Source organism: Neodiprion lecontei, chromosome 5 (genome assembly GCF_021901455.1).
Source record: "Neodiprion lecontei isolate iyNeoLeco1 chromosome 5, iyNeoLeco1.1, whole genome shotgun sequence".
In the NCBI taxonomy this organism is placed as follows: domain Eukaryota; kingdom Metazoa; phylum Arthropoda; class Insecta; order Hymenoptera; family Diprionidae; genus Neodiprion; species Neodiprion lecontei.
Window position 1 is genome coordinate 19050851 of NC_060264.1, and position 16198 is coordinate 19067048.

Genomic DNA, 16198 nt, shown 5'->3' on the forward strand with positions numbered 1-16198 from the left:
AAAATTTACTCTCAACATAATTTTAAAACAGTTTTTTCTTGTTATTTCCATATCTTTTATTTGTATTTTTTCGCAAAAAGTGTACAAATGTTTTTTTTTTAGCTTTTAATAGTGTAAACTGATGCTAGATGTCATTTTTGACCATTTACGAAGATTTTTCAAAAAAAAAAAAAAATTTTTACGAAATTTTTGGGGTACCCCATTTTGCCCGCCTACCCCGTTTTACCCCCCCTACCCCTACATAAAATTATTTAACAAAATAAGAATTTTATATAACACAATAATAGACTGAAATGTTCACTTAGCAATAAATTTACGAATATCGCCCTTCAATTACTTTTTCAGTTTCCTTACTAACACTTAGAACTTTCAAATCATTAGGTAGACCATTGTAAAATTTTATTGCGTAGTAGGTATAATTTCTTTGACCAATTGCTAATTTACGTTTCGAATGTTGAATGTTTTTGTTTCTTATATTCTTTGAATTCGCATAATATGCATTTTTGAGTTGCTCATACCGATACGTTATAGATGTAAAATATTTTTTAATATCTATTGGTTCATTCGATTTGTTCACATCAACTGCAATTATCTTGAAGATTCTGTTCTAAAGTCTGCGTAGAGGATCATATGTCGTATCATAATGACTACCCAAGCCAATAACTCCATAAGTCGCCAGACTATTGGACAGTCCATAGTAAATTCGCAGAAGTTGTTTCTTACTCAAAGTTTGTTTTAAACACGTTTCAGCTGGTGCTGATATTTTTTATACCTAATTTGAATAATAGTTTTGATTAATAAATGAAACCCGCAAGACATGCCGTGATGTGGTTCACATAGATATAATAATATGGCATGAAAAACAAAATAATTCGATTTCTGGGAACAAACATTTTATATCTACGTAGATCTAACACGGAATATCTACGTAGATTCAGATTTTGAGTTAGATCTATGTGCATATAGTTAGATTTCCCTAGATCTAATGAAATCTGCGTTAGATCTAATGTTAATCGATGTAGTTTTACACATAACTACCGGCGTAAAAATTAAAATTGACACTTGTATAATATAATATAATAATACTGAAACGCTCACAGCGGTGACGGGAGTTCCGGAAAGAGAGATAGCTCGGAGGCACGGTCGTATACACAGGTCTGGGGACTCCGGTTGTAAAACCGTGCTCGAAAATGAAGCCGATGTTGTGAATTTTCGCCGCTAGCGCTAGTGAAGGAGAGGCCTACTTAGCACGCAAGCGCACGGAGAAAAAGACGGCTGCCTTATATTCCTTCCTTTGTTGCACACCGGTCTCGGAGATTGCAGCGCTCCGGTCTTTGGTGCACAAATTGAGAAACACAGGCTGTAAGACGGTCACGGTGCGTTATATAGGAAGGGGCTTGGAGTGCCCAGACCTATCTACAAGACCGTGCTCGGAGGTGAAGAGCTGTCTCTTTTTACTAATTTCTGCGCATGCGTGGGACAGTCTAAGCAAAAATGTAACATCACTGATTTACAAAAGAAAACACATGTGAAAGGGACACTGATCTTCGGTCTACGAGCTTTTTGGAAGACTTTACTGGTGCAAGAGAGACAGCACTTCACTTTGGAGCTATCTCTCTCTCGCTGGAAAGCCAGTCGTATATCGAGCCATGCGGTGAGCGTTCCAGTATTATTATATTTCAGTGACTTGTATTCTACCATTTGAGCCACGGCGATCTTTGAAATGCGTATCATGTTTAGCTTATACCTAGTACAACTGGTTAGATAGTACTTAAAATAAAATTGAGTAGGTACTGGTTGGTCTGTTCAGGTTTGAACTTATATTCAGATGTACAACCAGGTCTGAAAATATCTACATAAATCAAATCAGATTTACTTAGATCTAATCAGGACAAAGTTCTAATTCAACGTGGTCTATTCCGGTTTAAGTAAATCTACCGAGATTTAAGTAGATATACGGAGATCTAAGAGGCATAAGTATTCATTCGCAATATCAGACGAACTCAAGTGTACGTAAATCTACTTATATCTATGGAAATCTCGGCAGATCTATGATTCTTCAAAATTTAGATCTATGAAGATAAAATTTAATCAAAATCGTACCAAAAAGTGTATACGTATATCAAATTTTTTTTCTCAGGGTTGTGTGTTCTTTATGGAAATCCCAATAATTAGTCGATACTTGTGATCACTCTCCAAACTATTGGGTTTGCTAAGCCCAATAAAAGATTTTTATTTATATTTTATAACGCTTTGGCTTTGCATACTGTTATAATTCTTTCGATCCAACCGGTCGAGGCTGCTGATCCTTTACGGCAGCACATTTGTAGGTGACAGCTTCCGGAATTTTTTCTTCCTTTCGGAAGTGCTGCAATATTTTAAGTCAATTTTTGTGGAAAAGTGATCAGCTGTGTGAATTAATTTCTTCATTTTGTATTTGCTTATTTCAAAAAACATTTGAATTAGAATATCTACCGATTCTTTTGTGATTTTGAAATGCTAACATTTAAGTTTTCAATTAACTGTTTGAACGACACACGTGTAAAAAATTAACCAACTTTGAAACGTTGCATTTTTGCGTAAATTGCATGTACAAAATTGCATTTAAAACGAGTACGATGAAGTGCGATGAACAACATTTTGTTTTAGTATTTCATGATAGCCATTTTGTAGCTTGTGTTGTCGACTGTATCGTGACCTGGGCCGTGGGACGTAACCATTATATCTACGAGTCAATTATGGATCCAGACAACCCGGAAAATGAAGAGAATGAACCCCCGAGATGGCGGGGGTAGTGCTCTGAGGGGTGACTGAATTCCAAGGCACGGTACAAGGAATGAACGCAATGTGCAATGGGCTGTTCTGAAAGACAGAACGCAAAGATGCCCGTGTCGCTTGGGATTGCCTCGATGGATATGCCGAAAGAATAAAACTACGTGTGTACATACATACATGCATACGCTACCGAAATGTGGTAACCACGCGACAAATCTGTTCCGCTCGCAGAGGGCGCCACCGGCAATCGAAGCGATCAAACTGAAAATCGGAGCGCTCAGCGCGCGAGATCATTCGACAATTAACACCCGGCGCGACAGGTCGCTACGCAGGAATCGGAGCAGCTGATTCACCCAGTAACAGCTTGGGAGTTTTACGTTCAAAATGGTCTTTTCAAATTTTGTCTGTGATTTTTTCTCGTCAAGTTGTTCAATATCAAAAGACACAGTATCCCAAAAACTTTGATCTTACGTAACAGGCGAAAAAACCAATGTACAACATTTTTTTAAACAAAGGTTAAAAATTTGAATGCTGCCTTTTCGAATCTTTGATCGTAAATTATCTTTAACGTAAATGAAAAATTCCACAAATTTCGAAAGATGGCCCTTAAAATATGGTGATCAAAATTAACACTTTATCGGTGCACAACTTCAGTAAAAATCACGATCATGCTTTCTGTCACAGCATCTCAAAGAATAAAGGTTTCTCTTCAAAACCCTACTTTTTAAACTTTTCCTATGTTCTTCAACACCAAAGATACTGGATTTCAAACGTAGAACGGAGATTGTACGCTTACCTTCGGCATTAGCATATATTCAAGGTTTTTCCATTTGTTACGTAGGATAAAAGTTGTTCAGACCCTATTTCATTTGATACTGGATAACCAGGTGACAAAATGTTGTGGACAAAATTTGAAACAACCATTTTTAACGGAAAACTCCGAGCTGCAAAACGTCTGTCTTGAAAATCAAAAATAATCTTCCGTTCATCACGTATGGCCACGTGACGTCAAACGTTCACTTTACAAATTTGACATAAGTGTCTCAGAGATACGATTACTTGAGAAAAAACATGTAGAGACTATATCTGAATAATTGAGCTTGAAGTCAAGGTTATCAGCTTCAAAATCGTTTCCCACTCAACTTTCTACTCGTAATTTACGCTAAGTTACAGCGTTTCAAAGTTGGACCTTTATCGGCCTAAAACGAGGAGACCCTTAATTGTTTCCGCGGTTAAATTTTCAGTTAGAACGCCAAAATAATGTAATGCTTATAAGTTTCGGTGTTATAGGTTGCGTTACCAGCTCCACTAGTTCTTAGAGTGATTTGAGAGCGTAGTTGTAAGCATTTGGAAATCACAAAAGGATCGGTAGATAATCTAATTCAATATGGTTTTCAAAATCGACTGTAAAAAAAGCAAGACTTGAATTTGTCCATTTTATTACAGCGTGAGGATCACACCAGGTGACTGATTCTTCAATTAAGACGATACATGCCAGTCTACTATCAATCATTGGTTTCTGGCATTTATTATTACCAATAAGGCGAATATGTTCTCATTTCTCACCTTGATATGCATGGCATCCACCAAAAGTTCTGTTCAATACCGAAGTCATTTCCATCCTGCAACGTCTGCGGTAAATCTTGGCCCAACGTTTCGGGCAGAAATAAAGATTGCACAGCCACAACAAGGGAGAGCAGTCCAAGTACCGTCAATGGTAGGTACGGAGATACGTCATCCTGAAAAATGATGATAAGATGATAGATTAATGAAACTATAATTGGAAGTAGCTACATCCATAGCTGCAAAATAATTGAAAATTGTAGAAGGACCTAAGTGGACGCATGAATCAAAAAATAAACAGGATCGTTATTAAAGCATGATTCATCTTTTTATGTTGTCTCTCCTCTCTCTTATTCGTAGTAAGTTATGTTTTGAAAATTCTTTTCTGATTGCAGAGAACAAACCTCAGCCATAAAAATAGCAGAATTTGATTTATAACTTGATTCGCTGTGTCACAAAAATTCTTATTCTTTCCCTTTTGAAGTTTCCTGTTACTCATTACTATACATGAGAGCAAATTCAAATTTCATCAAAAGTTACACGAAAAACTTCTGATTTTTGCACATATCGTTTTTTGAGAGATGTCGTTAAAAGTGTTGTACCTCTTGCCACCGAGTTTTGCGAAAGAATGAAATATTCGAACGTTTCTGGATCATACTGAGCTGTTGGCTTCAACAAATCGTAAAACTTATGTTATTCGTAGGTAGAGAAACTTACCAAATAAACGATGTAGGGTCCGATAATATGGGCAATGTATCCGAGAGTGTGAATCAGGGATACACCCTGCGCCCTGACAACCGTGGGCAACATTTCTGCGGCATACTGAAATCCAATATTCCCAGCTAAGTTCACCCCAAAGCGCGCAATTATTCCCATTGCAACTGCGGTAGCACCTAAAATAAAACTAGGAAGAGCGTAAATAAATATTATCTTAGCGATGCCCAATTAAAATGCTAAAAACTTTAACGGGAGGGAAACACCTTGAAATTCGCAAAAATTCATGTCAATGTGAGCATCTTTTTATTTCTTTACAAACACCGTTAAAAATTTGTACCTCGTGACATAGATTTCTCTATCATTTGAGCACATAACTTTTTGTTTCCCTCGAGTACCTGTCAGAAATAACGTATAAACTGAAAATTCTACTGAGAAAACTTTACGACGCGTTAAATAATTCACTGAATTTTAGTCACTTCAGAAAACTCTTCTGTTCGCACAATAGAGGTTTCTATTTTTTTATTATATGATTTCATATTTTTCTTGGCTGCGTCAGATCAAATTTATTCGTGTGACTTATGCATTTTGATTTCTTGAGAACGCATCGGCTTAGGTGTATTTTTTAGGATATTTTCCGCAGTCTTCGGGAGTGATAAAAAATTGTTTGCCGTCAATGTGTATTCAATAAAAATCTAGATGAGTTTGAAATTTAATTCGTTGCAATGAAACTGCGATTTCTCAGAAATAATTGCCTGGCATGTACATGGTCGTTTATAATAAACTTATAATACTTTATAAAATATTTGCTCACCTGTAGGCACGGCCAAGGCAATGAAAGAAAATATTGCACAGACGAACATAGAGAGAAAACTCATCCATCGGCGACCCCATTTATCGAGGTAAAGTACCAGTATTAAGGCAGCTGGCAATTCCGTCAAAGCACCCAAGGAGAACGACGTGAAAACATCCGGATCCAACAATTTCATGTTCCAAACATGACCGTCATACACGAAAAGAATGAGAAGCCTATATGTATAGAAACAAATGCGGAGTTGATACGTTTCTCATATGAAATATTTGGTTATACATATTGATAGAAAACGTCAAAATTTAGCAGACTGAATATGTCTGACGACTTAATAACTTGAGTTAGCTGATTTTGTGTAAATATGTAAAAAATAGACCAGTCTAATAGGTAGAAACTTTCGACTTATCGTATCGAAACGATCGCTGACGGTCGGATTAAGTTTGCCGCTCGTCTGCTCATAAAAACAAAGTTTTTGATACGTAACAACGATTTTTTTAACTGTTATGGTGAAAAATGACATCAAACTTGTTTGCATTAATCAAGTAAAAAAATCATGTTGACTTGGGCTACTCAACTGAAAATGGGGGGGGATGGATGCTACATCTCCCATAACTTCTCCATGATCTTACCAGTATATGTTAAGCATGACCGTGATAAAAGCAAGGCGCGGCTTTTTGAAAAGATCCATAACAGTGTAGTTGTCATGTGACTTGTCGTTCTTTATGATCTCGTTACAGCTCTCCTCGAATTCCTTGTAGATTTCGTTGTCCACGGTCTTACCGTTGATCTTTGCAATTTTCTTCAAAGTCTTCACAGCTTTCGGAATCTTACCGCTCGAGATGTACCATCTGGAAGAAATGGACCTCGTGCAAACATCACGAACAAATCTACTCTCAACGTTTGTAACATGGAATGCTCGAGATGACCGTACTTCGAGCACTCACCTGGCACTTTCAGGCACTATCCAGGGTGCAAAAAGCGCCGCCATCAATGGTATCGCCGTAACCCCACTGAGAATTCGCCAATCAGCAATGTAGTATGCAAGCCACGGTAAAACGCCGGCGGAGCAAGAAAAATACAGACCAAAGGATGCGTTTGCCATGAAGGTTCGATGCTGCAGATCAACGTACTCGATCACTGTAAACAATACCATTCAGTCTATCTCCAATAATCAATTTACACTGGAAAAAAATACTGCGTTGATTTCTATGGACTATAATTTGGTGTCAATCTGACGCTGTCTGATGTCAGTCTGGCACTATCTGATTTCAATCTAATACTATCTGCAGATATCAACCTTATACTTTCTGATGTCAATCTAACGCCATCTGAGGTCAATCTACCACCTACTTCCTGATGTCAATATGACACTATCCGATGTAGAATTTACAATTTGACCTCGAGAATATTGTTTTTTTAATAATCCACACGAGCAAGTCTTAGCTAATTTCAACACCATCATTTTTCACACTGTACAATGCTCATATATATGTTATTACAGAGTATCATTACTCGTATGACTTACGAATGATGAACATCATGTTGAAGCAGTTGTCAAACGCAGTTCCTGCCAGGAACCGGCAGAGACAAAACGACCAGAAATTGTTACAAAACGATGTGGCAATCGCAGCAGCACAACCAACCATGTTGCAGATGACTAAAGCAGGCATTCGTCCATGATTATCGGCTATGTAACCGAAAATGAATCCACCGATGATACTGCCAACGTAGAAGGTCGATTGAGCCAGCGAAGAGTAATACGTTTTGTTACATACCCACTCGAGCTGTGAAATCAAAAAGCTGCATGCATGATTTTGACTTTACGGAATTAAATTGCGCTTGAAGCTTACCTCTGCTGCAAGTGACGCGTAAGGAATGGTGCTGAAATTAAATGTCCATCCATGGAGGCACGGGGTTTTTGGCCAAGATCGATTCGGCTCCTTGATTCCATTACTCAGTAATTCTGTGAAGTTTACATTGTACATGTTGCATCTTGAATAAGTCTCGACACTATCCTTTACCGATTCATTAACCGTCGTGCTGACAATCGGAATGGAAAAGGCAATTCTAGAACCGAGAAAATTGTCTTCAATAATTATTTAGACATTTTTGGAGTTAGTCAAGATTTGCATGACCTCGATCACAATTAGTGTTTGAATGGTCAACATTCTCATTCAAATTATCGGGGGGTACAAATTCTAAATGTTCTCGTGAATTAATTCCTCGAAATAATTTGAAAATTTACATCATTCTTAATTTAATACTTTCCGTATTGTCGAACGTCGAAATTTTTTTGCTATATGAACACGTCGGTTTATGCTGTAAAATCGAGTTTCTACGTGCCACCAATTTTTTTTGTTTCTAAAGCGTGAAATATAAATGACATTATTCATTTTCAATTTTTATCGAATTAAAACACTTTCAGTGGTTCTGAAATAATTCTCAGAAGGCTTTGGAATTTTACACCAAAAAAAAATAAATAAATTCTAATCAGTCACCAATTTGGTCAGCGTAATAAAATTTGTGTGAAACCTTTTCGGCAATCATAATGTGTGCTGATACTTTCAAAATCTACGCGAGCTTCTCTGCGAAGTGAGTATTTGAAAAATTTCGAAATTACGTCGTATCGTAGAACGTAGTTTTTTCATGGAAATGCTCACTTTTCCTGATCGGTCAAATTCCATCCTTCCAATTCAGGTACCGTGCACCAATGTTGATCTGGTGTGAGGGTGATGAAATATTGAGTGAAGTAGAGAAAAGCGTAGCCAAAGGCAAACGGTAGAAGTAGAAAAAATAGAATCCACTGATAACATCCAGCACCTCCGACATAAGGGAGAACATCGTCGAAGTTTTGAACTCTCCTTTCAGCTTTACCGCCCTGGATCATTGTCGCCTCCTCGGGAGTCGCGACCATTTTCTTGATTTATTTAAAATCTATCCAGTATTTGTTTTTGTAGTAAGAATATTTGATTTTCATTTACCACAAACGAGTCTGAAATTAGAAGATTTTTCTATGATTTCTAAATGAATGCAGTTGTATTATCCTAATCGTGGCATACGACGTTGAATACTTGTATGACAAAAATAAAAAATAATAATAATAACACTTTACTGCATTTATTCCTGGATTTTTGCACTCAAGGCAGTTTTCGGAAAAGATTTGAAAGAAAAAAGATTTGAACCAACGATTCGAGTTCACAATGAATTACAGCAACGCTTCTTATCTCATCTTTCGACTCATCTTCTTCATTTCGAGGTAAATTTTGAAGATAAAACAGTCAAAAAGTACACCTTGTAGGCACAGAATAACGCATCCAGAATGTTAGTAATCAATTAAATGATGAACTCAAAACTGTCTTAAATGATATTGATGATTTATTTAGCTGAAATTATTTCCCGAAATTAGGCTGCATCCAATTTCGTGTGTCAAAACATACTACCGACTGCTTAGTCGATCGATAAAATGAATTTATGCAGACAATGATAGAAATGAAATTAAAGTTACAATTAAGCGTCAATATTTTTCAATTCTTCACGTGCCAAGTGAAACGAGTCTAATGAATCAATTTATCGCTAATCAATACACAAAAAAAAGGAATTGTTAAACGGAGTTCCACTTGATAATACAAATTCGATTGTTCTACTAATTTCTTGTTGTAGACGGAGAGTCAGCAACGTTTGAACCCACATCATTTTATTAAGAAAGTTTTCGGTGCACTCATATTGTGATATAATCACCAACTGATAAAGTCGCGTCTAGCCGGCGAGTTCTGTAGCAGGTGGGAGGGGTCGGTGTCGCAAGTAACTAAAAAAGTTAAAAAAAAAAACATTTACCAAGGCTGATTTTTGTTTTCAATTGCAGCTAATGATGCCAACTATTGTGTAATCATATTGCCAGAACAATGAGTTGAGACCATGTTATTCCGCCATGTTCGTATCATAGCCTATTCTAATCGCACCTTTGCCCAATCTCAATGATCTGCCTATCAGTTATAAATGTGCAAGTAGTAAATAGTGAAAAATGTATACCATTACCATCAATCGGTAACCAGCTACGGTTACTATCGATCAACGATATCGTCACCACACGTAAACTCAAATTAGATTCCGCTACAGTCAGTCATATTTCATCACAGTTTTATTGCTAAGGAATGACGAAATTCAACGTTAACTACATTTGAATTTCAATCTGACTCTAGATTCTCTGTTTTATATGAGCTAAAATTTTAAACGTTAATGTCCAGAGGATAAAATTTTAATGAAGGTACTTTTTTAACAGATAGAAAACGGCATTGTAGAATATAATACAACAGGAAATACTGTAAATTTGATATCAACAGAACATGCAATTCCCCATGTAGCTTGCAGGACTCATTTGAAACAATATTATGTATCAACGGCTAGTTTGTTGGTTCACTAAACCAATCGTACATTGCGTCGTGTCGCATATATTAGTACATATCCCTTCACTTAGAAACGTGAAAATTGCAGTTAGCTTCATTTAACCCTCTTGTGAGATTTATCGCGACAATTGACCTGCTTGTACTGTTTAAGAGAATGTGATAGCGACACCTCGCAGGCTGCGGGATTCAGCTTCGAGCCACAGAAACTACAAAATATTGTTTTGATGCATCAATTTACGTCTCCCAAGTGTGATGCTCAAAATAATACGAATCATTCTATTCGTAAATTACGAAGGTCTATTCATAAAGTACACAATCCTTAAATTATCGATAAAATCTCAGATAACAATGCTTTATTTCAAATTGCTTCGAAGTTGTTAAAAATCCATCAGATTCGTTCGATGTTACTTTACAACGGTTCGTTCTATTCAGAACATTATTTTCTACAAGTTAATGAAACAGATTTTCTTTATGTTTAGTAGTCATTTGTTGACCGTAATCAATATTGGGGCAATATTATTAAATCAAATATTCAACGATGCCAGTGTGATGAAAATAGTCATATCAATAAAATGAACGATCGTAGAGTGAAATTGAACAAATCTATTTCATTCCGCACAGTGTTGAAGCGACAGACTAATTTTGCAAGCTCATGGCGTGACGTCGCGTGAATTCTATTAAATGTAGTACGTATAACGTCCTAACTCTTTTATGAGAATCCGTCATGACACGTAAAATATTAAGTTTTATTGTGCTATAGTTCGATACAGGTCAATTTCATTCAAGAAAATATACTTCTCATTAATTTCCAGTAGCGGAATTTTTTCTTCCTCAGCAACGTTGATAAATATTTTTATACCCTAACAATATGTAACAGTGGAGCTTTTCTGTGATCAAAAAGTAGGCCTGTTAGTCGGCCACTTTTTGTCGGATTGGTAATATTAGTCTAGTCTTCTTATACTTTGTCAAATTCTTCTTCCGTTTGTCACAATTGTCCCCCCAACAGTACGTTCATATCATCGAAAAGAAAATTTCCCGCAAATACAACAATTTTCGTATATCATTAACACGCGCCAGTGCCGATTGAAATTGTTAACGTATAATACATTGAAAGCTAACATGTTCTTGAATTATTTGTTTTCATAGACTAAAATGAACTGTAAAAATCATTTTAGTGCTTGAGACCAATGTCTATACTCCCAACTATACACAGGAACAAAATAATTTGAGATGAGCGTACGTATCCCGTAGATAACGACACTAAGTTAAACTTGAAAATGATGTATTATTTTCTCTTCTGTTCTAATGTTAAGTTGGAAGTGCAAAGATTTTTCTCAAGCATCAAATTCATTCTTTCGGTCCATTTTAGCTGATAAAAAGAAAAAAAGAAAAAATTGAAAACATCGTAAATTTGGATGTATTTCACATTTTAAATTTCAATCGCTCACGCACACGTGGTAATATCTGAAAAATTTTATACTTACAGGTTTTTTTTTTCTCTATGATATGGACATATTTTTGCGGAAAATCAAAAAAATGTCAAAATAACCAAAATAACGGACACCCTAATATATAGATTGCTAGGCTTTGATTTCATTTTCCGTTTTCTCTACCCGTCTTACTATAATTTTTATTCAGTTTTGTTTCTGTACACCATGCATGATGCTTCGTTGAAAATTCATTAATCACGTTTTTCTCGTTGTATTACGAATATTTTTAAGCCGCATTATAAGCATATTTCGGTAATTTTAGCGTCATATTCTTGGAGGGGGCTTGACCACTAACAGCCCTGAAAAGAATGATATTTTCATTCATCATCGTAGAATATTCGAAATGGGGCACCACCATTTTTTTATGGATTATATGCTATAAGTGAATTGCATAAAGATGAAAAAACAAACACTTTTTGTAAATTTGATGGGAGAAGATTTTTTAATTATTCAACGCAGGTGTGTCAAAAGAAAAAAATAAATCCAATTCAAGCAAGTTATAAGTGAATTGAAATTAAGGACTTGAAAAATGATTTCCCGTTATTCAGTTGAGTTGATTATATTAAAAAAAAGTTTATACAGCTTTTCATTTTTGGAAAACTCTTTTTCTATTATAATATCTTCATTATAATCGACCGGGGCATAAATTGCATTTTTTTAAATCTACGTATATAAACGTGCTTGTTCTCAATTCCCAGCATTACAAACTGAAATGATGAAGATTAGAGTTTTCAAAACTACACCAACTTTGCATTACACATCAATTGCTGCAAGTAATGTGAAGAACTAATTTTAATTCTACCGATGTGCCTTAGATATCATTGAATTAAGTATTGGAATATGGAATTAAGTTCCATTTGCGCCTTATAATGATATCATTTCCCATTTTTTTTTTTCTTTGCTGTGAATATTGTTCGGTTTTTTAACCGCGAGAAGTTACATTCAGCCGAATACATTTGCCTGCGGTAAAAACTATTTTAAAGTTGGTAACCCTATTTTCGTTCAACCAATTGAGTAAACTTGATTTTTTCCGCAAACGGGTATAAAGTAAACAATGAATTGAAGTACAGCGTGAAGCGTAGGTTTTTCAAGGTTTGATAAGAATTCGAATTTAATCTCTTCATCTTTCTGTTGATATACATACTTTGTGAAATGTTCGGCCATAACGCCGAGGCCACGGTGTAATATTTTCTTACACCATGGCCGAGGCTGAGTAGAGATTAACAGAACGGCCAACACACCGATCTTCGACACATCACGAACTAACGATCGCAGTGACGCCTTCTCACCTATGCACGATGCTGGGACACAGGTGCGGGCAGTGAGACGGATCACCGGCAGATGGCTTGACCAACGCCACCGTGCTCGACCGAATTGTACCGCCAAAGAAGGTTAAAACAAAGGACCCTCTTCCGGATGGCAATATCAAAATTAAACTCCAAGTATAGTTGATCGGACGAAGTAGGATCGATTCCATTAAATCTCAGTAGGAACATGGCCTAAGCATGACGCAATTATTTGTCTTTTAATCTCTGTTAGAAGCAGAGATAATTAGCATTAACCTTTGATCCCAAGTTGGCTACCGTAGGAACATGTGCTTTGGGGGTTACACATTTGGAAATATTTTTTTTTCTATTGATTATACCTTGGATGATACTGAAGCTTTATTGGAGAAATGCAATATACCTGCGTTTGCTGCTGTAGAACACTTGAATAAATATAATACACAGAACTGTAGCACAGGGAAATAGGGAACGGCCCTACCACCTGCCTCTGTGACACAGTGCCAGCAACGGGTGCAAGCCCCGTGTCTGACAGCTTAGGAGATAAAAGAAAGCGGGAACGACTTTGGAGTCTGACTCCGTGTTAGCCAATACGGAAATGCAGCGGAGCTTGAATTTGGCGATGTGCTATGGCATAATTGCCCGCGTCACTGAACCTGGACGGCAAAACTTGCTTACCAAATTGCATAGAGCTGCAACGAATTAACCGCCTGAGTCAGCACATAGCTATGCTAATCCGAATCAAAAACAACGAACTTAACATACCTCCAATCCGGAACCGAACAGAGTTCCTCGCAATCAAGTAAATTTAATGTAACTTTATTCGTTAGTTTAGAGAACACGAAAGTCACCGTAACGGAGTTCCACAAGTTCAGATTGTACTGAGAAAGCCGTGGACGTTATAGAAAAAAAAAATTCAGAGCGTTTTCGATAACAACAGTATAATATACGTATTGAGTAGCGTTGATTTTTCATGAATATAAATTGTATGCTTGAACAATATCTATAATTACCTCCGAAATTTGCAGGACGATGCAAATTGATTTACCGACTTGTGGTTTCAAAAACTTGGTAACACAATTAGTTAGAATTTTGGAAGCTCTCGACTTGCAAGCTCCGTAAATGTGATCGATTCTCTTTGGAAATCGTGAACGAATGTAAAAAATATCGGGTCCGATTTGTCAAGATTGTCCTTTCGTCTTCTCTCGCCGAACGAAACCGAAGTTTGCTTCTAACTGATCTGGGTGTCAAGTTAGCAGCGCGTCTTATATATTCTGTTTGTATAATTGACTAGTGCTGAAACAAACGACACTTGCATACTCACACGGCATGAATATGGCAGAATAAAACGAGAGGCACGTGAGCCCACGACCAAAAGCACGCGTCATCGTACCAAGGATAAAATCATATAGAATCGATAGTTTAGATGACCCTAGAGCCGACTAGCTATTTAAAAAAAGCCAGATCATGTTATCATGATACGTCTGATATTAAAAGTGAAATAGATTTTGTTACTGTATTACTAAAAATACAGTTTTCAATCATTGTGCGTCTTGCGTTTGACCCGAGCGCATTTTCAAAAATTTCATAAAATTCATCCGACTGATACCACAGGAATTGACTTGCAAATTGTTTCACAGCTTTTGTATGCCTACAGAGATTACTAAAATACTGTTTTCCGTCATTTTCAATTATACCTATTACGTTACAAACGATAAGAACGTTTCGAAACTGCCTGCCAAATGGGTTACCGGTTGTTATGCTCACGGCGTTACATCAACGTTTCGCGGCTTTATGAAATATTAAAACCGTCATTAACCAGACCCTTGCTCGGTTCTCACGCGATGACAGGCTGTGACTACAATTCCGCATTGCATCGGATGGGAAAAGATATCTCTGACGGTATTTAAAAAATTGTATACGATACCAAGAGGCTGTTGCAAAATTCAGTGCATGTTCTTTTGGTAAGAACGATGCATTCAACACCTTGGAGGATTACGCCTGTCAACTATATGAAAAGAAGAAAAAAAAAAAGACAAAAAACAAAAGAAGCAATGACGTTCATGCGGCCAGAATGGATATTTTTACGCAAACATACAAATTTAAAGGTGGGCATGGATCCACGCTCACTCTAAGTTTGTCGAATCATGATGCTTGTAATCTGCCGTCGCGCCGTGCAAAACAGAACTCCAACAACATTTATTACGAACGCAATATATCACGGAAATATGGAATAACGCTCATAAGAAAAGTCCAACTGCATTTAACGCCACGGATTTCGGATGATTTGACAACCAATTGCCGGAATCGAGTGACGTTATGTTGAATAATGAGTCGACATCCATGAAAGGTATTGTCGATAAAACCACTACTTTTAATATTTTATACATACTTTAAATGGGTGATTTTGACCAATGATTTTTATTTTCTAGGAGAAGACATTGGCGATCTGGACAGCGAGATCGATAGCGATATTGATGACTGCGACGATGAAAATGAGTCCGATAGTGACTAAAAGTAGTCACGAAACTGTTATATTTAATAAATATTTTTTACTCATAATTCATTCTTGTTTTTTTTTTGAAAAATTTATTAAACCCGCAAGACATGCCGTGATGTGGTTCACATAGATATAATAATATGGCATGAAAAACAAAATAATTCGATTTCCGGGAAAAAATATTTTATATCTACGTAGATCTAACACGAAATATCTACGTAGATTCAGATTTTGAGTTAGATCTATGTGCATATAGTTAGATTTCCCTAGATCTCATGAAATCTGCGTTAGATTTAATGTTAAATGATGTAGTTTTACACTTAACTACCGGCGTAAAAATTACAATTGACACTTGTATAATATAATATAGTAATACTGAAACGCTCACAGCGGTGACGGGTATTCCGGAAAGAGAGATAGCTCGGAGGCACGGTTGTATACATAGGTCTGGGGACTCCGGTTGTAAAACCGTGTTCGGAGGTGAAGAGCTGTCTCTTTTTACTAATTTCTGCGCATGCGTGGGACAGTCTAAGCAAAAATGTAACATCACTGATTTACAAAAGAAAACACATGTGAAAGGGACACTGATCTTTGGTCTACAAGCTTTTTGGAAGACTTTACTGGTGCAAGAGAGACAGCACTTCACTTCGGAGCTATCT

General features: G+C 36.7%; 1 protein-coding gene and 1 long non-coding RNA gene across 2 annotated transcripts; one reads left to right on the forward strand and one right to left on the reverse strand.

Moving 5' to 3' along the window:
- Positions 1-28: 28 nt before the first annotated feature.
- Positions 29-14269, reverse strand: LOC107221048 (carcinine transporter). The gene is made up of 10 exons (XM_046742012.1): positions 14053-14269; positions 8524-8855; positions 7714-7930; positions 7389-7647; positions 6808-7000; positions 6493-6711; positions 5867-6081; positions 5056-5231; positions 4342-4514; positions 29-2368 (listed from the first exon to the last, which is right to left on the reverse strand). The coding sequence occupies exons 2-10, from the start codon at positions 8775-8777 to the stop codon at positions 2311-2313; spliced, it is 1764 nt and encodes a 587-aa protein (XP_046597968.1). The 5' UTR covers positions 8778-8855; positions 14053-14269; the 3' UTR covers positions 29-2310.
- On the forward strand, positions 1363-16063 carry LOC124294801. The gene is made up of 2 exons (XR_006904726.1): positions 1363-1436; positions 16020-16063. It is a non-coding gene; the product is annotated as an uncharacterized LOC124294801 (long non-coding RNA).
- Positions 16064-16198: the final 135 nt, after the last annotated feature.